The 25,035-nt window shown below is 24.7% G+C and overlaps 1 protein-coding gene across 5 annotated transcripts in view; it reads left to right on the top strand.

Moving 5' to 3' along the window:
* LOC136968563 (muscleblind-like protein 1) overlaps positions 1-25,035 on the top strand; it is a 194,829-nt gene that overhangs the window by 129,435 nt on the left and 40,359 nt on the right. For 3 of the 5 annotated variants that reach the window (XM_067262575.1, XM_067262581.1, XM_067262558.1), the window contains one exon: positions 8,741-8,806. The exons of the other annotated variants lie outside the window; for them this stretch is intronic. In XM_067262575.1, coding sequence (XP_067118676.1) covers positions 8,741-8,806 — 66 coding nt within the window. The remainder of the gene's footprint in view (positions 1-8,740; positions 8,807-25,035) is intronic. 5 annotated transcript variants of the gene reach the window in all.

The following is a 25,035-nucleotide window of genomic DNA, read 5'->3' as shown; positions in this document are numbered from 1 at the left end:
AGTATACATCATTCTGATCATAAACAAGGAGATGGGCATTAATGCATTGTATGATGAAGTACCGCAACACCTGATCCCTCAATACAAGGCTCATCACACATAAAGATGACATTCACTCTTTAAGCTCTGAAAAATTTTCCTTTTATGTACCTGGAGACAAAATTGTTTTTATCCCTCAGGCTACAAGGGGAATTTGTACAGCAAAACCAGTTAAATGATTTTTCCTTTGGCCAATTTTGTCTGAAATGGGTTAAATCAATTTTGGCCAATCTCAATAAAGAGTTAAGAAGAGGGAATGCTACAGTTTTGCATTCCTGCACAGAGGTAATGTAACTCTGTACTCTCAATATAGCAGTAGATTGGCAGGCAGCCAAAAATTATCCAAACTGTTTCTCACCTCTCCCATATCAGCATCATGAAGAGTGAAATTTATAACAAGTCTATTAACAACACACAAATAAACAGCAGGGGCAAGGACTTCCTTTCTTCTCTTCTGCATGGAAATATCTCCTCAATCTTTTACATGAACCACTCTCATCATATCCCACTTTCCTTGCTTGTTTACTTTATTGGAAACTATTCCTTCATCCTTCTTTCTGACACAAGCACTCATTTTTCAGCTGTCCATGCATAAGGATGGCTTATTAACCAGGTCAAAAATGTTAATGCTTTTTTTAAAAATCTCAAAATTAACTGAATTTCTTTATGCATCTTTAAGTTACCACAGTGGCTAGCTCATCTTCATATTTTCAAGTGTTTTTCAATGGCAATATATAATTTTAAGTTTTACACTTCAACGTTTGCAATCAAAACATACATTTCTAAACTACAAGCAATATATTCACCTTTCCATTCCTCTCTTCCAAGATAAAAACATTAATAATTCTGTAAATTTGCATTTTATTTTTGGAACATTGATTAATCATCTGGAACAATTAAGATTGAAAAATTAATCTCAATATCATTGATATGCAAGATAACTTTCTAGATAATGATTGAAAAATCAGAATAAATATCAAACATTTTTTTTCTATATATTATATTGTAGTGAATAAAATTTTATTTATACTTATATAGTAAGTTGATTTAAGCAAGAAGTTGCTATAATGAATGTGTATGGATAAACTGTAGGTTATCATAAACAGTAACAATGCAACGAAAGCTAACACTATACACTGCCCACGTGTGATCAAAAAGTAAAACTGGGTGCTAATGAAAATTGGAACTGAAACCAGAAATGTGAAGTGAAAAAAAAAAATGCTAAAAATGTAATGTCAGAAATGGAAAACTACTCAATTACTGATGTGTAACTAGTTGGGTAGCCAGCTTGTGAATTCTAAATTTAACACTACACAGTTACCAATAGAGAAAAGTCTGTGTGTATGATACTAGCAGAATGAAGAAAATGTCCAATCACTGAAAATGAGGAAAAAACAGGAAATCTACAAAAATGTATGCAGACAATAATTTTTACTCTCCAAAATGAGGATGTGTGTATATTTGAGGATGTATTGGTAAAATAGTAACACTATATATATATATATATTGCACTAAAGAATATTTTTCAAAATTAAAACTAAATAAAAATTAAATTACATTCATAGTTTATTAAAAATTATTAATTATTAAAATATGAATATGAATTATTACATCTAATTAGTATATAAATTTTATAAAATTCTTTTTGTTGAAAACTCTTATGATTTCAGCAGAATTAAATAGATTATTGTTGGTTTAAGAATGTGCTGAAAATTGTTGAGATAAAATTATTTTTATAGGATATTTTATACAAATCTGTTTACTAATCTGTTATCATCATAAAAGAATAATTTTTAAAGTTTTTGAATGAAAGTATGTTACTACTAATTTATTTAGATTATTACCACATGATCTTGCTGCTTTTTATATCTACTTATGTAATAATATGAAAATAGCCACCTTTTTCTATTATTTACAAATATATATTATATATATAGGTGTGTAATAAATACAAATAAATAACTATTTAAATAAAAAGTTATAAAAAATTTTAAAACCCAGAAAGAAAATTTTATTTTAAGTTTTTAGAACTTTCTATATAAATAATACATTTAGTAGAAAATGTAAGTTTGTTACTAATAAGTAATTGATTCATAATAGAGATATGTAGATATTATTTCCAAAGAAAATAATTTATGTTTTTAATCATTTTTTTGTATTATAGGATAACTGTGTATTGAACACAATTACTTTATTAAATAGCTTTTTGGTTAAATGCAAATAGAGCCATATTCTTTCTGTTTTTCTTTTTACTTTTTATTGTATCTCTGTTTAAAGAGAGATTATATATCAAATAACAATTTTATATATATCATCTCTGAATTACAAATACTATTTTTCAGGAATGAAATAAATTAAGAATAATTTACAATTATCTTCAACAGTTTTTAGTTCTACACACAAAAAATTGATTATATAAAATTATCAATTGCTAATAGTTACTTAATTAAATAACAGACAAGAGAATCAAGGAATTTTTTTTAAAAATGTTTTGAAAAAGAATATATTATTGAAATTCAAAATCTTGCTGTTCATTTTTGAAAATGATTCAGTCATCTGAATCTACCATATAATTAAAAAAATGAGGACATTCATATTGTTAAACAATGTTTTTGTACTGTTAACTGTTTTGCCATGAATTTTTTTTCATATATTTTACATATATATATAATGTTACAATAACTAATTAATGGTCTTACATTTAAACTAAGTACAGAAAATCTTATAGTTAAGGTTATTGTAACAGTTTTTGTGCATAAATCTTCATTTGCTCTTCTGTTATTTTGTAATTTTTACTAACTCTCAAGAAATGACTTTATCTGTGTTTTCAGCTCACTACCAATATACTTGAAATAATCTGTAAGCAATATGTGAATAGTACATTAGCTAATTTATAATTCACAAATGATGCAAATCTTGCTTAATTGATTGTCAATCTAAAATCCAATTGCTCAATGTAAATTTTAATCATAAATATTTTCATAAATCTCTCTCTAAAAGCTATACATTTATTTATTTTTTTGGTGAAACACTCTGGGCATGTTTGAGGAACATGAATTGAGAGCCACAGGTTTATTATCTATTATATTACTTGAAAGATTATTTGTTAGCAGAAAATTATTAAATGTATATATTATATTTCACATTATTTGGAAAAATCATTGAGTTTATCACTGATCCAGTGCGTCTTTTTAAAAATACTTGTAGCCATCTTTTAAACAATACAATTACGTTTCAAGTAATGCTATATATTTACAACATTTTTTTTTTGTATTAGAGATTTGATTCTTTTAGAATTTTTTTGGTTATTGAAACAAGTAAAATTTATAACAAGGATTTATTTTAAATATTTATTAGTTTAAATGAAAAAATTTTCTGCTGTTTATTAATTTTTCTCTCTACTATATGAGAACATTAAAAATAATTTTTTTTTCAAATGATCTTTTAACCCAGAAACATTAGACATTTCATATAAAAATATATAAAACTCAAATTTCAAGATAGACAATCAGAGATTGGACGTTTTTCAAATTTTTTGACTGTCAAAATGAATCTAATTCATAACATGGATTTCCTTATACTTCTAATCATCAAATTAAATTATCTTTGCAATTTAGTTAAAACTATATTTGTCTTTTTTGCAAGTTTGTCGTTTGTATAAATTGCTAAAAGTAATGAGTTTCCAAACTTATCATCTTTATAATTAGAAAATGAAACAAGGATGTATTCTTTGTCAGTATCTGATACTGTGCTTTAATGGATATCTTTCATTTTTTTTTTTTTTGACACCAAATAATTTTTACAAATTTCTCACAACAGTAATCTGGAATTCATCAAATATGTGAAATTATCAAAGGATTTTTATTCATAAGATTTGCATAAAAGGTTCATTTAAAACTATTTAGAAGTTCATGCTCTAGAGTTTTATTTGTTTAAGAAATAATATATATATATATGTATGCATGTATTATTAAGATAGATTAAATAGTTATAAATATTTATGTAAATGTATATACAGTATGTAGGATAATATTGAAATATTTGAGATATGCCGATATATAAAATTAATGTATTTTTTATTTTATTTATTTATTTACATCTGCAAAGTAATGCTATATAGCCTGTGATGACTACCCCAACAATTATAATTGTATATTCTGAAACTGAAGCTTTTGCAGGTTCTTTGTACAAAATGGTTGCATGTGTATATAATTTATATAAAATTAAATACACGCATAAAAAATTTTTTTCGATAGTCTTTATATATATGATATAACTGTAACTAATAATTAACTTAATAAACTCGTAAATTTAGCTTGTAAATAAATTTATACGCTTTATGAAATAAGATGCTAAAATAAAAAAGTTTATACAAAATTTGATGTGATTGTATAGAGTAGTCAACAAAACAAATTTTTTCAACTACTTATATATATTTAGATGTGTGTGTGTAAGTTTTTTTTACATTGAAAAATGTTCTAAAACAGATATTAAAATAAATAAATTTAATAATAATGTAATACATGCATTATGAGTAGATGATGATATTTTGAAATAGTCAAAAAATTTAAACACTGAAAGTTATCTAAAAAAAACTGTTTAGAATGTAAAATCAAATATATACAGTATAACATTAAGTTTACGTCTTATTTTTGTTAATTTCCGCAAGTACCAAACGTATCAGAATACATTTTAATACAAAATATTATAATTATAATTGATATTCTTGAAATAATAATAATAATATAATATTCACCAAAATATCCTTAAATGTAAAAAGTTATTTTGATCATTAATATTTTCTATACATTTTATCAAAGAAATGAATTAAAATTGATGATATTGCAGCTTTTCCTAAAATTTATAATAAATATTTTAAATATTATCAATGTGATAAAATTGTAAATTTGGAGAAATTTAATAATTATGCTTTTAATTCAGTTAATATTTTCAAGAGTTCACATTTATACTGAAATGATGCTAACGTTTTTATAATATTTTGATTAAAAATCTACTTTAATTCGTCAAGAATCACAATGATTATTTTTTAATTTTAGTTAGTAGAAGATTAACTAATATATTTTTCAACATTATAAAAAGTACTTTAAAGAATCATTAAGTATTTTTATTTGCAAAAAAAAACAATGTTAATTTAGCTTTACTCTAAAAAAAAATAAATTTATTAAATATTATAATTATAATATAAATTTAATGAAATAATATATTTTTAAAATAAAAAATAAATTATTTTGAATCTGAAAATAAATAAGTCAACATTCTTATTTATTATTAAACTGGGGAGTTTTAAATACATAATATTTGAATTCATTAAAAACTGTATATTAAAACAATAATTACTTTATTTTATAATCATTAAAAACATTCATAAGATTAATATTAAATATTTATACATAATTGCTTTATAAAATTCAAGCACAATATTCTTCAACAATGAAAATTAAATAAAATATTTTGTTTTGGCATGACTTTCTCACGCAATGTTATGCCTGAGGTTATTTCATTGATTAGAAATCATACTCTCTCCCAGTTAGTATTGTATCTTTATTTTTATTTTTTAATGTATGACTGAAATTTTGTTTAATTGATTTGAAGAAGTGTGTGCGTGTGTTTTCAAATAAAAATAAATTCTAAAAATTCAAATCATTTCCAATAATTGTTTCACGTAAACTATGTGAAACAATAATTGATCAAAAATTTATTTTTACAAGAATTTTTCTCCTCAAGTATAAAAAAAAACAATATCAGTTTCTGATACAGCTAAAATACAGCTTTGATTATTGAAGCTTGCTTAGCAGTGATGATATAATACTAAAATATATTAAGTGGGATTGATTTTGAAGGGGAGATGTGTGTTTGCTAATGCACTGCATGGGACCCTTGAGTGACTTTTTTGACTTTGTGAGGGTGCTGTTTAACCATTTATGATCTTGTTCTTGATGTAACACTGTGAATATATATATTTCATAAATTTAATTTAATTTTCATTTATTATTTATTATAATAATTAATATTTTTTTTTTTTTGCAGCTCTGTGTTTCAGTTAAATTTATTTTTCAATAAGAAAAAAAAATTGTTTGTGTCAAAACTATAAATATTTATAAGATATACTTTAATGCTTTTCAGCTCTTATTTATAATACTGTTTATGGAAAGTTTTATTTAAAGGATTTACAGAAAAGTATGTCGTAATGAAATCAAATTAATATAAAGAAATTTTTACGTAATCAGTTTATCTTAGATTATTTATTTTTAATAAAAGATTGATGCATAGTTTATATTATAGTACAAGAATGTATATGATTTTTAATATTTTCTTTGCTTTGCTAGAATTTGTTATAATAATTGGCAAAGTTTTTCCATTTCCAAAAGCGTCATTAAAAGATTGTTTGTGTTTACACAAACCATAGTCTTGTTAACTTGTTGGGTATATCAAGCTTTTTGTTTATAACATAGGTAGTAGTTACAAAAATACTCTCTCATTTTATTTATTTATGGATTAGTATTATATAGTAATTTAGAATCTTTTCTCAATCTTTATTCTTTTGTTGGCTAATGTAATGGATATATAGCCTGATAAAATTTGAGTTTTCTAAAGTTTTTACTCTGATAAAAAGCAATTTGAATATGATTTACATACATATTTGTTTAAATATTTCCATCATCTTTTGCCTTCATTGAAGATATTTAAAACTTCATATATACAAGTTAAAAAGTTTTATATTTTAAAAAGTCAAAGTTTTAAAAAACTAAAAAATTTCTTAAAATAACAACAAGAAATTCTTCTCTATCATTACTGTCAGTTTTTCTAGTTATATTAATATATCAAGTTGTATTTGTTCATAATGTTTTTAAATTCCTGAATCAAATTATTTATTTGTTCTAGAAGTCAGATTTATTTAGAGTTATTACCAATTTTAATTACTTTTACAATTTTAGATAAAAACATTAACATTAAATTTATTAATAACTTTCCAGTACTGGGGCAAATTAATTTAAACACAAATAAAAGCACCTTATACCAACATACTAATGTTAAAACATTAGTAAAAATGTGTTAATTTGAGGTATGCTGTTGTAGACATTTTTATTTGTGTTTAAATTAAATTTATTACTTTTTGTGCCAGTGTCATGACAAAACTTTAAAATTTCATGTCAGTTACAGGCTACTGGAGTTCATGCCTAATTAGAAAGGGGTTAAGCAGTATAAAATTTAACAGCACTTATGCAAAAATCAATCAACAAAACATCTACATTAAGCTATAAAACTGATTATAATTCTAAATAAGTTGGACTTTCAGTAGAATTGTAATATTTAACATTATGAACATACATAAAAGTGATATATTTATGAGATCAAAAAGTGGGCAATTTAAAATATAAATTAATACAGTTTTTAATTTTCTGTAAATTTTTATTAATACCATTTTTTATCTACATAAGTGTTTATTACAGAATGTTAAATATTTAAATTCAGTGTAGGATTCAAAAGCATTTAGTTAAACGATCACAATTGTAAATTTTTATTATTCAAGGTTTCAAAAGTCTGTTTTGAAGGTAAAAGATACCAAAAATGTTTAGACAAAACTTTCAATGATATTTTGGAAATGAAAAAACTTTGTCAGCTATCAGAAGAACAAATACGTAAAAGATGCAGATTAATTGTTTAAAAAATAGCTTTCAATAATTCAATAAATAAAAAATAATTTATTTGTTGAAAAAGTAAATTGAATAAATTATGAATCCGTATATTATATTGTTATTGTTTATTAAAGGATTAAAAATAATAAGCTATTCCAGTCAATTATAGTTTAATTTGGAATAATATTTTAAAATATAAATTAATGATTTTTATTATATTTATTATAAAATTTATTTAAATAAAATAAAAAATTTTTTTTTATTAAACAATGAGAATATGTAAAATAAAAATATACAAATTATCTATCTATATTTATTTATCGTCTTGTTATATGTGAATTTTTAAAATCATTTTATATGAAATTATTAATTTGTATAAAAAGTATATTTATAAAATTGAAAACAATGTTAAATTTTAATTGTCTTAGTTGTTTTATATTCAATATTATTATTTAAAAATATATTAAAGTAATAATATATTTATATATGTATAATATTAGATAAGTATTTGTATATTTTTCAGTCATATTTAGAAAAATATATTTTAAATATATTAATGAATAACAATGAAGTGTGATAAAATTTACTTATATTCTGAAATTTCTTTTTGTGATTTACTTTATGTGTAGGAAACACATGTATTATGATCAATTGATTATATTGTGTTATTTTTACAAAATAACAATATATTCGAATGAAATAATTTCAGTTTGTCAAAGCTATTCAATATTACAAAAAAATTAACAAGGAATCACATTCATATTACTTTTACAATGTTCATAATGCTTCATATTTTCATTAACTTATCACAGTGTTTATGAAGAACAAGGTCTTTTTTTGATTAGTAGAGTGTTTCTTGGTTGAAGTGAGTGGCTCTTTTTATACTGCATGCATTTTGACATGGTGAGCTGAACCATAATTGTTGCTCTTTTGTTTTGGTTTCTTTCATCGCCTTGCTGCTTGCTGTATCATGTGCTGCCACCTCTGCCCACTCCCTGCCACCTGCCAAAACATCACCACCAACTGCTCTGCATACTAATTAGCCGCACGTGGTCGAGACCTTGGTCGGCAAGAAGCGCCCCCGTGACCATGCTGATGACCTCATTCTGGTATTGGCCCTTAGTGCTTTTGCATGTAGCTCTCCTAGTCTGCTGTAGAAGTACAGTGCAATTTCATATTATATAGAAGGTGTATTGAATGATAAACAGGGAAATAAATAATTTTCTTAAACAAATAATTCCCCTTGGCTTCAAGCAGCAATATCTGTGTTTTTTGGTTAGATGCATGCAATTGATTTTTATTTGATGCTGTAATGAATATATCTGTAGTATAATTTATTTATTTTTATTTAAGTTCTTAAAAATTTTTCTAGAATTTATAATCAAACTAGATATTTATGATTTTGCATGCAATCATTTCAAATAATATAGTGATTTTGACAATTTAAATTGTTAAATATAAAGAATAATGATTCTTGTGTGCATAAATTTTATATTAACAACATTATAAATTATCATAATATAATGAAGCTTACTACACTTTAATTTTATTGGTGTCTGTAAGTATTCTAAATAGGCAAAGGTAATAAATAAAGTTTATTGAGTGTCAGTTTTTAAATTATAAATTAATTTGAAAAAAATATCATTTAATAATTTGATCATATATTTGGAATATAATTCTGAATGAATTAAACATTATTATTATTATTTTTTTATTTTGTTTCACAATTCTTGAAAAACATTTTACTACAAAAATCAGTTTGATGAATTATCCCATACATCATTCTGAAATAGCTTTTGCTCATAAAAAGAGAATTTTTATGCAAATTTATATTTTTGTTTTATTGCAACAGTTCGATAGCAAAATATAACATTAATATAAACAAAGCAAAACTTCCAAATATTAAATGAAGTAAACGTTAAAATACAAGCTTGCTTAAAACATTTCAACTTAATAAAACAAGCATTAAATATTAAAAATTTTTTACATTTAATTCTTGTTTTACAAATAAAACAGTATTGAATATAAATATGTTCTATAATTAAATTATTTTTGTATTTATAAAAAATTTCATATAAAGTTCAATATTACGTTAAATTCTTTTTTATTCATTTATCTGAATTTTTTTGAATTTGATAAATGGTTTCATCTGATACTAAAACTGAAGCTCGATTACAGATTTATTTATTTATTTACTTATAAAAAAAAATTGTAATTATAAAAATGTTTAATTGAAAACAAAAAATAATTACAGAAAATCATTTTGTTAATTTTACATTACATTTTTATATTTAAAACACTGTAAATAATCTTGACATTTAAATATTATAAGACTATTTCAGAATTATAATCTGTTTTATGATAGCATGAAGATTAAAAGTTCTTAAGTTTGAAATTAACAATAGAGTTATGGTTCTTATTTCTGTTGCTTGAAGCCATATATATTATAAATTATAATTTCTAAAATAATATGAAGTTGCACTTTGTTTCATTGGTGTAGTAGTAAACTGAATAATCTCTTGCACTTCTCACTGGTGGAATATGGTTTTGGAAATGCTTGCCAACCTGCTTCAAGATATAAAGCAAAAAATGTTCTTTCCCTTTTCCAGCCTGACTATTTAACTGTCTACAAGCACCACAACACCCCTTCTCTTTATATATTCCTTCTCAAATTAACACTGCCAAGCCAGCTGAAATTTTTAAACAGAGGAAATAAATATACATTATTGGACCAATAATAAAGTTAATATTCTTTTGTGTAGAAGAATTAATATTGCATGATCATAATGTTTTCATTAAAATTATATATCAATTTTTATTTGATTGTTTTTTTAAAATATTTAAAATGTAGTAACCTTTATATTCAGTAAATAAAGGTTAACTAAAATAACTACTATGCATGATCATATTTCACTCTTCAATTTAAACATTAGATGAGTCGGAGCAATTAGTCTGTGGAGAAAGTACATCTGTATGTTTTAACTTTATTGTTAAATTTGATTTATTGTTATTACAAGGATATGGCTTATTCTATTTGATAATCTCTACTTTTGTTCTATGAGTTGTATCATTAAGTTGCTTTCCATCTTTATATTATTAAATCAGTTTTTAATAGAAAAACATTTTTCTTATTATTCTAGTAATATATTTTAAGAAGTATTTTTTAACTATTTAAATAACTATCTTCAAGTTTCATTACAGTGAGGAAAAAATTTTAATTTATATCTCAAACCTGTAAAAAAATGCAGAATAAACAATATTCTAGGAAAATAATTAAATAAATTATATTTTAGAACATGTGTTAAGAATTTAAAAATGTATATGTATGTGATATATATATATAATATATATATATATATATATATATATACTTTTTCATTAATATTAATTTTTTTTATGTTCAAAAGAATAAATTAAAATTGTTAGCAATTAGTTGAAAATGAGTTATCCAAACTGGAATAGTAATAAACGCATCTTGCTTACTTTTCCAGTAGGCAATTGTACGTGTTAGAAATGTTTTTGGCTTCTCAAAAAAGCCACAAATGTTTGTAACACATACAGCTATCTGCTAGAAAAGTAAGTAAGGTGTGTTTATCACTATAGATGGAAATGTTTGCTAAACAATGTTACTGAAATAATAAGATGGTTATTGTATCTTAATATTAGTACTTAGTTTTATTTTATCAGTTTTCTATTTCTTAATATAGTCTCAGCATATAGTTAAATAGCTTTGTTAAAAATAGAATTATTTTACTATTTCTAATGAAGCATATTTAACTATATGCTGAGATTATGTGGTATCTTCACGTGAACATTCTCACAGTTGTTTAATAGTAGTACTTTTTATGTATAAATTTTTAAATTTAATTCTTTGGTTTGTAATTTTTCATTAATGAATGAAAATTTAAAATATATACATGTTAAATTAATTTTTATGATGACGATTTATGTATAGATGAACTTTCTCCATAACTGTGCTCTCATTGGTTCATATTTTATAATCTTTTACTTTATAAATCATGTTACTTATGTGAATAAAATATTGGTAAGTTTACTGTCTAAAATTTTTAAATGCGTTAAAAATTAAAATATTATTTCATTTAAAAATATAAAATTCTTTACAGATATAACTTTTATACATATATATTTATATATATATGTGTGTGCATATTTATGTATTATGAATAAATATATTAATTGTAACTGAAATTTTTTTAATAAACACATGAAAAATATATGTATTATTTATTTCCTTTGATATAAAATGTTTAAATAAATTTATTTGCATATCCATATCCATCCATATTTTATATCCATATTGTGATGCTTAATATTTTAATTTATTATAAAGGCAGCAATATTGTGTTTTATATATATGTGTATATATAAGCTTATTCAGTATATAGCTTATTTTTTAATTTGATATTTTGAATGAATTATTTATCTATTTTTATTTGTTAAATAATAAAGTTGCAAAACGTATTAAACGTTTTAAATTTAAAATAGATTTTATGTTTTTATAAAAAATAAAATAGTGGTTTAACAAAGTTAAGATATTTTATTTATATCAAAAGTTTTCAAAGATTTTATTTCTTAACTATATTGTAGAACTTTTAATACTCTAAAGATGATGTTAAACATTCAAAGTATTTAATATAATTAAAGATTTAAAGACAGTTTTGACTTTATAAAGTTCAGGATAAGAAATCATTTATTTTTCTTATAATGATTTATTTAATTATCTTTTAGAATAGATGAAAATAATAACAATATAGATAAGTTTAAACAATTCCAAATTAACAAAAATATCTTGAAAACTGCTTAAGGAGTTTGAAAAAATATTTAAAGTTTAATGATTTATGAATGAGAAGCAATCATCTTCAGAAACATCATAAAAGCTAGAAGCAGATTACCTGTTTCAGGTTTGTTCTTGACGGCAACCAGCCGCACAGTTACGTTGTTTTGTTACTTAATGGTTAAATTGATGGTATACACTAATTTAAATAATAATAATAATAATGCAATGCAAAATTAATTGATCAATTGTTAAAGTGTAAATAAGTTAACAGAAATGAAATATTAGCTTTAAAAGCTGAAATATTATTATTATACGTACAATATAAATAAATATAGCTTTAAGGACTTTTTTAGAAATTTGAAAATTGTTCATATTAAAATTAAATTTTGCAAAATTAAATTTATATATGTAATCTTCAGAATTATAAAAATGAAATGATAAATAATATATATAACATGGATCTTTAATAAAATCCAAAAAAAATATTAAATATCAATACAGAAGTGTTGAACACAAAATCATGTTAATAACAATCACATTGCTTTTTCCACCTTTATTGTTATTAACACGATTTTGTGTTCAACACTTCTAAGAACAATACAACATGATTTCACAACAAATCAATTATCAATACAGTTTATCATAAAATATGATACAATTTAAATATAAAAATACAAAGTTCATTTACTTAAGCTAGATTTTAAAAATTGTATTTAGAGTTTTAAGCCAAAGATTAAACAAAATTTTGAATAAAAGGATAAATACTTTTGAAAAGCAATTGTAGAAATAATTATTTCCTTTTCTAGCAGTTCCAATTTAAATGTTCAGCATTGAAACAAATATAAAATCAGATAGAAGCAGTGGCAGACTGGTAGATTTGACTAGCCCTTGCAATCCATAACTTATCGAGTCCCCAAAAAAAATTTTCCTCAAGTGTTTTGAAAAGTATATAATTTATAAAGAAATATAAAAAAAATATTAACCAATTAAATATTTTTTAATACAAGATGCATTTTCACAAACTAATTGAATTACTTTATGTTATCTGTACCCAGTTTTATCAATATATCCTTTTCTAAAGACATGATTATTAGAAATTGTAAATTATCGTGACATAATGATGTTTTGGTTAATATTACCGTAAGTATATGAAATGGTGGCTCGTCTCTGACTCCAGCATACAGAAGCAAGGAAACAGCGGGGACGCACGTTTTCTAAACCTAACCTATTCTAATAATTTAGTTGCTGATTATGATAATTTATTAGAATAGGTTAGGTTAGGTTTAGAAAACGTGCGTCCCCGCTGTTTCCTCACTTCTGTATGCTGGAGTCAGAGACAAGCCGCCATTTTGTATACCTAGGGTAACATTAACTGATGTTCTTAACCTATTTTCAAAAATTTTTAATTTTGAAAATAATTTCTTGAAAGCAACCTATATTGATGACCACAACTTTAAAATATACTTATAGGTTAAATATAGGTTACTAAACATATTATAATTTGGTAATAATTTAAAACAACAATAAATAATTATTTACATTTTTTGCACATTAAGTCTGTATTGTGTCTTTTCCTATAATTCAGTTTCAGAATCATAAGCTTCATATATGTCTTCAGTGCTTGCTTTTAAATTATTTCATTTATTTCTTAAATCTTTTGGCTCCTCTCATAAATTGCCTTTTGTGACTATTTCACAATATGTTATAATTAATTTGCATAAATCTTCCAAGGAATCTTCTGAATATTCACTTGACTTTGGATCTAAAACTGCAGTATTTGCAAATAGTTTTTTTTTTTTTTTTTTTTTTTACTGTTCAATTAAATTAATAGCTAAATCTATGGTCATGGTAAAAACTTGTATGGGATATTTTGCTGAACTGTTTTAAAAATCCCATAATTTATAATTTTTAAAAAAAAATACTTATTAACTATGCTTACTACCAGAATATATTGAAATAAAATTCAGAATTAATGACAATGAAAACTAATATGTATGTGCAAACTTAAAACTTTTCTATACTTTACAAAAAAATTTTCCAGTCACAGACTAAAACATGGCTAAAATACATATCAGGAATCAAAACCCCTTTTTTGCCTATAGATGGTCACACCATTTGTTAAATATAGTATGACCTTCTTGGACCTGAAATGCTCTTGTAATATAATCTTTAAAGATACCAGAGTCCAAAAAACTTCCATGTATAATCAGAAAAAAATATTATTTTTACAGATATACTTAAATGCAAACAATAAGATATTGCTTAATTTTATTGGAGCCCATCTATGCCTAAGTTTACTGTCTGTAGTTCTCTCTGATGTATGATTTTTAAATTTATAATTTTCATTCAAAATGATATCACAAACTGTTTTTAAATATGTGTTAATAAAACCTAAGTATATTTTCATATGGATGATAAGTATTTTAAACTAATAATATAAGATTTCCTGTAATATGCCTAAACACTTTAAAAAATGACAATATTTTATTATTATTTTAATGTAGTGTATGTGAATGGCATTTATTTCGTAGAATTCATTCTAGTATATCTAATATGTTATTAATTGTATTTCTATTGTACTTATTTACTTATTATATGACTGAATAAAAAAAAAAAATCAAAATTATGAGACAACTATTAAAATAAATAATTAAACTTGTGATAAAAAGTATGAATCAACTAGAGCGTCACATGACATAATCTAAAATCTGCAGTCATTGTGGGGTACTTTAATTGTTGCTTTGATTATTTAAACTGTATGATCTTAACTATGCTTGAAAGATCTTAAAACAAAAATTGGCTTAGAGATGTTTATTGGATGACCAGTTGTAGGTAAATAACAACATAATCCATTGACAAGTAAAAGTAAATGAGTTTGTTGGCATCTTTGTATTTTCGTCTGACTAACACATACACACAAACAATATCATGTGACAGACTTCCTGACCATTGATTGTCCAGGTTAATCAATTAAAAGAAGGAAGAAACATGGAAGAAGACAGAGGTCTACAATCTAATAGGAAATAATCTGTAATTGAAGGGTTGTGGGCAGAGGTCATTGCATATACTAAAAGATTCTGGTTGTTTCCAGGGCCGGCCTTCTCGATAAAGGGGCCCGGGTGCAAGAAACTATTTGGGCCCAAATGTTTTTTTAAAATAAAAAAAATTTACAAACACGAACATATATTAATGCATGTTTATTTAAAGCGTGATTTTGTTCTTGCTAATACATTAATTACTTCAGAAAAATTACTAAAAATACTGCATTCTTGATAATGTTGGGGCCCCCTCAATCGCGGGGCCCCGGTGCGTAGCATCCGCCGCACCCCCCCGATGGCCGGCCCTGGTTGTTTCAGATATAATAATAATAACAACAAAAAAAAAGATCATAGGTTACAAACCTCTATTTTGCTGAGATGGCTACTAACAACAGACTACACAGTAGTACAAACAAATGTGGCAAATACCCTTAATACTTAGATCCCACATTACTGTGAACCACTCCCTTCTGTTGCATTACAAAAAGGACAAAGTGGTATTGGCCCAATAGAGCACAACAGTCAGAAGACTATGAGTCAAAGTTTAAAATATTAATCAATCCCAAAAGATGTTGACTTTCAATATATACATCAGTGTGCTCAGTAGGTACTGTAGAAACCTCATAATTAAATTGGAAAGAATTTTAGCTATAAAGAGTATCAACATACAGAAATATATATATTAATCTCATGTTTAATTTTGGTTGATTGAGTACACTGAAAAGCTACATGTTATATACTGTGTCCCGTTGATATTATGAGATACATATGATTATATTGTGGTTTTAATGTATAATCGATGATGCTTTCTGTTCAGTTTGCTGCTTTATGAGTTTGAGCTCTACTTTTACTCTACTTTTGAGTGATACTTTTGCTAGATATTTCTAAATTATTAGTTAATTATTAGCTTTCTATGAGTTGGAAATTGAAAAAAATATGAAGTTCACAGGACACTGCTGCACCCTTCTGAAGATTTTTCCTGAATAAAGCCAGGTATCTCATACAGTAAAAACTTTTATAAGGCATAGCATTTCCTTTTTTTGCTTCCCTTCTAGGATTTTTGGATCTTCTGTTGAATTCAGTTCAAAATGGTAGTTTTGTTGAGTTTAGTTTAACTCTCTACAACTATTAACCTCTATCATGAAAAAATTAACTATTGGTAATTACTGTATTCTTTAAATTTAATTCCTTTGTTGAAAATGCATATTAACATAGTTATTTTTAAAGATTTACATTATAACTCAAACATTTAGAAGTATTTTAAGAATTTAGTATGAAAATGAAATGTTTTTGAATATTTATAGAAAAATCATAGCTTTTACAGAAGTATTGTAAATTAAATTATAAATTACAATAACATAAAATAATGTACATATTGCTTTAATTTAATATACTTTTAAATCTACTTAATATTTATAACCGATTCTAATAATCATATTTAAAGTAATTCTTGTACAGTTTTTATTTTTCTAGTTATTATTAGAATGTATTTCTCATATTTTGATCATTAGAATATAAGTTTAGTTTTCATTGGATATATGATATGATTGAATTTGTTAATTTAATATATAAAACAGCAATTGTTCATTGATTTTGCAAATTTATTTGAAATTCGGGAATTTTGTAATTAGAAATAAAAGAATGATTTCTTTACGAAAAATTAAATATATTATTGACAGATTAAATAATGAAATAATCCAATTTAACAAAAAGTAGAAAAATGTCTAGTAATAAAGTACTTATTTACTAGTTATGAATTTTGTTTCTCATATTAAAAGTTCTTGTAGTAGTAATAATAATAAATTTTAAAGCTAGCTAGTTTAAGAACTGGACTTTAGCTGTACAAGAAGATGGCTCAACGGGTGTAAAATGCATTTATTAAAGATTTTTTGGTATCCATACAAAGCAACGTTACATGATTTACTGATTAAGAACATTGATTTGATTTATCTTTGCTACTAATAATTGTACTGGTTAATGAAATTAAATTTTATTATTATAGTACTAATAAAATATTTTAATATCTGAAATAGTTCTCACAAGGAAAAATTTTTATTTTTAAGAAAAAACTAAACATTTTACTATGTCATTTTTGCACTGATTACAATTCAGCAAATTTACAAATATAGAAAATGTATATTATATAGTTCATTTGTTTTTCAGAAAAGTATAATTTAAAATATTTTTTAATTTGTTAAAAATAGAATAAATCACAGCATCATTAATACCACTTGTGAAGACCATACGCATCAATAATTATACTTTATTCCCTCATGGGTTTCCCACAGCATTAAAACAGTCTTGGGATACATTCATTCAAATCTTTATTATCAATTCATTACTGGTTCAAGCAATTTTCATTCAAAAACGTTTGAAATTCTTGACATTTCACATTTGGAACGATTGTGAACCTGAAGCAGATTCTGGAGGAAGAATCGAAAACATTCGTTTGTCTATTATATTCGAACGGTACTGGAAATCTAAAGGCTTAGAAGTGATACTTATGCATCGTTAATGTTTTATATTTATATGAGATAATGTTAATATTGGTTTTCATTCATTTTATAACTGATTCAGAACTACATTTTGATGGTTACAAAAGAAATTCATAACTATCTTTTAATCAAATACTTTTTCAGAAATGGTTGAAAATATATCAGATTCTTAGATTTGTATTTAAGTAAGTTTTAGACCCTGCAATAAACATATGTAATGTATTAACAATTTTGATTTTTAATATATAATTACCATAATTTTGTTATCCATACCCTGTCCATTTAAAAATAAATTTGAAAGCAGGTGTAGATTATCTGCCAATTTTAACTCACAGCTATGAACATATCAAACAGCTTTTCATTTATTGTAACTTACCAAAGGCTTCTTTAGAAAATATAAAAAATATTATATATACTGCTGACATATTTATTTACCATTGCAATTTCTCTTGAAATCATCAAGACACACACATATATATCACATTTATCACTAAAAATAAATGGGAGTGAACTAGAAATGGTTTTTATTTCATTCTCATTTATTTTCAGTACATCAATCCATTCTTTAATTGATATTATAAGGCACTACTAGTTTGGATAGAATAAATTTTAATCCAGTGAAGTTGTTGTTGGTTGAAATATAGAAGATTGAACTTAGATCTTGAAAGCTAATAAGTATTTGTTAATTTTTATGTGTATATAACGATTCTCAGAGAATTACTTAGAAACTGACTATTAATTTTACCATATGTTAGTTCTGTACAGCAGAGCAGAGCATTCAACTATCAAATAAATTTGTGCCATTAAATATTGTTAATATTAACAGTATTATTTAATTTTTTAAGTTTATCTTAGCATTTATAAAACAGAAATAAGCAAAACAAAAAATTTGTCATTCAGCAACCACTTTTATTTTCAATACTTATGCAGTTTAAGAAGTTTCTTCTCAAGTATTCTATTTTTTTTCCATTTATTTTGTTTCATTTATTTTATAATTACATCTACAATGAACTGCTAACAGAAATAAAACAAAAGAAATAAGAAAAAAAATGGAATGTTTGAAATTATACCTAATAAACTGCTTACCAGTGTTATGGTTTTAATAACTGCTTCAAAGGTGCATATTACGTGATGTGGAGGTTTTACTTTCATTCTAGCAGTTTTTTGTAGGGTATATATACCTGCATAAGTTATCTACACCAGATTATGGTATGAAATACTCCATAAATTATGATTGATAAAGTCCACTTTTTAATGTTTTAAAAATATATTTGCTTATTAGCTAAAATATTTACCAATAATAACTAAATATAGAATAAAGTAAAAGTTATTTGACAGAATAAATCATTTAAAATATTAATGTATATCAAAAGATCTGTATTACAGATTATTGATTTTGAAAATATTTGTATCCTGCTTCATTTGGCCAAAATAAAACTATTATTTCATAGAAATATAACAGTATTTGAATTTCCTGCCTATAATGCATAGATGGAGAGTTAACTTTCTGACTTCCATGACTTTTAAGGCTTATAACAAGTGTTTCACTTCTCTAACATATGTAATAGCTTGATACAAAAAATATCTACACACAATATTTAACTGAAAATTAGGTATGTATAAATAAGAATCATAGCATGTAGTTCTCATTGGCACAAGTAAATTTATATTCAAGGTGTAATAAATCCATTAAAACTTTTATTTAAAAAAAATTACCGAATTAAAATTTACCTGATATAACTAGTTATATCAGGTAAAATTAAATGTGATCAAGCAATGTGTGTGTAAGGAAGGTTAATTAAGTTGTTTAAAATGGGGACTTTGTTTACGGATCAATATATATGGTAGGTATAGATCTAAACCAGAATTTTGAGCTAAAAATCTTGAGAATGACTTATAAGCCAAATTGATTTATATGACTGTATACATTTTATGTTGAATGTAAGGTGATGAAGTTTTTTGTACACAAATAGATGTATTTGTAATTGAAAAATGAAGCGATGATTATTATCGAGACAGATAAATATATTTAAAGAGAAGAGCATACAAGAATAACAATAATAAATTGTTTTCAGAATTTTATGGTAAGCTCTGAGAAGCAAATTTAAATATTATTCCATACTTTACAAATTTCTGCTTCCTTATACAGCAGAATCCACTTATTATAATCGCTTTGGGTTTTTCCTGTAGGCTACTGATAATGATACTTGAGTGATAACATTAAATGGGTAAGTAGATAAAACTAATTAATGGAAATTTTGGTTTTATTGACTGATATGTTAAATGTCTAAATTAAGATTTATTATTGGGCTACAGTTTGAAATAATTATAGACCTATAAATTCCCACTGTCATCCATCTGTCAGTCCTTCCTTAATCTTGAGTCCTTCCTTAATCTTGATGAAAGTTGAGACCAGATATGGAAAGCTTAGGGGCAGGAGGTCCCGATTAACTATATACAAACTTCAAGTCTAGACCAGAAGTCACGGGATTTTAATTCAAAAATTTTCCCCAGAATGGAATTACTTAAATGATTGACATGACTGTTGTTATTGGGAAAAGTATGATGTACAGGGATAAGACATTACTAATTTGAGATATTTTAAATTAAATAAATTAAAAACATGATTAAAAATTGAAGCCAGGCATTGTGATGATGTCAAAATAATTTTTGTTTGTTGTTATTAATTAATTAATAGTAATTCGGCCAGTATATAATAGGAATAACAAATGCCAGCAATTTAAACTACTGTAATGCAAGCAATCAATGATTAAAATGATAACATTTAAAATACAAATAACAATTGCATATTATCAGCCAATTGTTGAGGCTGATAGTGCAAAAGGACAACTTCAAAATGTCAATTTACTGAAGATTATGATAACTATAACTGAAACTCTAATTACAATTATCAAAGTTTTATAAATTTAACTTGTATATTCTGGGATGTACTAATTCTGATAACATTACATGACCATTAGCAATATCGTATTATAATAAATCGATTCTATTGTATTTCTCTTCTGATGTTGCAATGTTGTTGTTATATTAATTATTATAATTCATAGCCAATCTTAACTTTTAGAAAAAGCTAGTTTTATTATCTTCTTTACCAGTTTACATAAGCTATTTATAGTTTATGATCTTTAATGAATTTCTTTTAATCAACAAAATCCCTTTCTTTGCATGTGATACTTGCATAAGAGAATTTTGTAGAGGATAAAAAGATATTGTTAGTAAAAAAAATTTTTGTTTTTAACGATGCTTAGTGTTTTAATAACAAATCATTATATAAATGAATGTTAATTATATATTAATATTAAAATGTCATATTTTAGTAATGTAATATTACATTTATCTAAAGATACTTTATAAAGTTTATAATTTGAAACTATCGGATATGGCTTCACTGATTTTCATCTACCAGAAAGTGATGTAACTAGCATTAATTTTCAACTGTTTTTAATATTGCCATGATCATTTCTACATATTTATATGAAAGGGGACTAATACCTATTTCATACTGCAAAATTTGAAGGTATTGATGTAATTATATCTCGTTACACCAAATTATTGTTATATGTAAATGAAACCTTCGAGGAAATGTAGTGTTAACCCTCAGAATCACATTTCTTAGGTAATCGAGTTTGAATGTTTGAAAAAAATTCTAAAATCTATGAATAGGTGTTAATATTTTTTCTCCCAGAACTTTGTCTTTAGATGTGGTTGTCATCTCATGCTCAAAAGATTACAAAAGAATCTCACAAGAAAGATTTCATACAGATCAAGTTAATGTGGAATAACAGTATGTCTACAAGAATTTTTGCAATTTTCACAGCATTGCTTATTGAAAACCAAAAAAAATCATCTAGAAAATATGTTTTATTTCCACTTAATATTTTTGTTTACATTATTTTTCTCAGTGTTATTCATCAACGTTTCCCACATCGAGTGTCATCTGCCTTGAACCAGTAATAGAAAGCTTGGTATACCCATCTCATCAGGGAGTTAATATCATTCACTTTATTTTTTTCAATCAGCAATGTCCTGGTGTACTTTACCCAAGGTGATATGGATATGTGCTGATTTTAGAGCTCATTATTCATAATTGAATATCTCAGAATGCCACAAATTGAGGGTTAGCATCGTATGTCCCCAAGGGCTTCAAATATATATAATTCAAGTCAATATAGTTTAAAATTTTGGAATAATAATTGATATCTATTGCAGTTACATTTTATTTATAACTGCTAAATTAATTTGATATTAACCCATATATATGATTTAATTATTAAAAACATGTCAAAAATTATATTAGAGGAAAAATACTTGCTAATTTTTTAAAAAAAAGTAAAGAAAAATAGACGTTTAGTATTAATATGTAGCAAGAAGACTTTCTAGCAGTTATTTTAAGAATAAAATGTGTTCTACTAAATCGGCCTGATACCTCCGATCTTACTCATTAGTCTATAGCTTATTAGTATGATTTAGTGTGATAACTGGCATTCACATCAGCAGTTCTAGAATTATTTAGTATAAAACCAATGAAAATGATGTTCATCGCTAAGCAGAGATAGATAATGAAAATACATCTGGTACTTGCTAAGACAAAGCTGCTTCACCCTCAAAGTAGATAAACAGATATTATATCTAAAGCATTCTAGTTTTAATACTTATATTCAGATAATACAATATTTAATATTGTATTACAGTATATTGAAAATAAAAAAAGTAGTCATAAAATTTATTCCAGGTTAACGTTTCAAAGCATTTAAGTGTTATCTTTAAATCAAATAACAAAATTGAATGAAAACTGATAAAAGAACAATTGTGCTAAATTTGAAATTTTTTAAATTATATTTTTATATGAGTACATATAAATTCCACTTATGAGTACATATGAATAACTGTTTTAAAACAGTTGTGCAGTGGATGGGATGATGACAAAAATAATAAGAATTAAAATCGACGGAAATTTGTTTTGAATTGTCAGTGAATTAATTATGAATATAAAATTCAATTGTTGTTTTATACTGTTCAGTTTTTTGTTTTCCTCTGTTGTGGGACCAGAATCTGTGGTTCACAATATAGATTTCAGGTCCACACTCCATGTGCCACAGGTTGCCGATGCATAATAGACTTTTTTGATTAAAATATCTTTTGTAAATATATTTTGTTTTGTTACCATTCACTTCACTTTTTCTGATATATCATATTTCCTTTGTTAAACCCTGAGGGTTTTTTAAAATGTACTGTACAGTACATATTCCTATAGTATTTTTGAGGCTGCAATTTATTACCTGACAACAGGAGATGAGTGGTTAAGTTGAAAGAAATATTGCAATTATTTGTACATTTTTTGAAACTATCAAACCATTTATTTAACTTTATTTATGAACTACAGCTACAACATTTTAAATAATTGTTGTTTTCATAGTTAACTCAAATCACCGTCTTCTGATTCAGTTGTTACAATGTCATTGTTGGAATCAGGATTTTGACTACTGTCTTCTGATTCAAACTCATCATCTCCAATTCAAGTTTTTCTAATTACATTTCAGCTGATAAGCTCTCAACTTATAAACTCAATTGCAACTTTTCCACACTCGGTATTTGACAATATTTATAATTCTACTTCTCAAAATATTCCTGTGAATCTTGGAATAGAAAATGCTGTCTGAAACTAGGCAATTTGAAGAGGTAAAACTTTAGTTAAATTTCTTACCTGTCATTCTAAACTACATTATTTTATACATCGCAATACTTCATCAAGCTTTTCATTTTTTTTCAACCCAGGGTTTATTTTTGACAGCAGTTTTATTCCCTGAGGTTTAATCAAGGAAATACAGTATATTACGAGTATATTAATTTGTTTTTATCAAACTATATAATAATACAGTGTACAAATGTAAATGAAAACTTGTTGTAAGATACATTCTATTCTTATTTAATATTTATTGAATCTAAACTAAATTTTTTAAATAACAGATTTTTTCTACTGAAAAATGTTTTACCATTGTAAAAATATAAAAACATTATATATTAATTGATATTAATAGTGATGCTATTTTTCAAATATCTTATCACATTTTCATTACAGTTATATTCCTCTTCAATGTATTCATTAAAGTTTTTGAATAACTATTATGAAAATTTTTTGTTTTTTGTATTTGTTAAATAGTTGTTATAAAACTGTTTTATAACTATTATTTCAATCTATAGTTAAATTATAGTACGTAGAAGTCTTATATATAATTATCAATATTTATTAATATAATTTTTAATTAATAACATTTGAATATTTATAAGACATAAAATTCTCGTGGGGTGCCGGCGGTATGGGTGAACTTTTTAGTGGAGCTTGATAATTGTATGTTGAGCGAATTGGAAAGCCATAAGAAGCCAAAATATGAAAATTTTAAAGAAGTGGATATTTGTGAATAGACTTTCCTTGATTTTAATTATGTGTTTATTAATAATTGCTGGGATTGAATTCAATCCAGGTCCTTTTCCTCGAGCTCCACAACTGATGAGTCAAGAAGATATGCAAAGAAGGGGGTGAGACAGACCTGGCAAGAATAATTTTAAGGAAAAAGAAAGACAATTGAGCGATACAACTAGTGAAGATTATCATCAATAGAAGATGTTATTAATAAAAATAGTTCTGTGACCTCGAAAACTACAAAAATTTCCAATTACTTCAAAACTTCAAGAGTTTAGAGCCATAGGTTCGGGAAGAGTCACAATTTACATTGAAATCAATATACGAGCTAATTCAAGATAATTTCTCACTGCTTTGTACGGAACTACAAGGAATTAAGGCAGAGGTCATTGCTTTGAAAAAAAGAAAATAAATATTTTCATGGAGAGTTGTCAAAATTATCTCAAAAAGTAAAATTAGAGGAAATATCCAATAATAATTGTCAATTAAAAGGTGTGTTGGAATTTGAAATAGACAAACTAGTTAACATTAGAAACAATAATAATATTATAGTTATAAATTTTCC

Source organism: Centruroides vittatus, unplaced genomic scaffold (assembly GCF_030686945.1).
Source record: "Centruroides vittatus isolate TY-2023 unplaced genomic scaffold, ASM3068694v2 contig_1033, whole genome shotgun sequence".
NCBI lineage: Eukaryota > Metazoa > Arthropoda > Arachnida > Scorpiones > Buthidae > Centruroides > Centruroides vittatus.
This window is presented reverse-complemented; position numbering and strand designations above follow the sequence as displayed.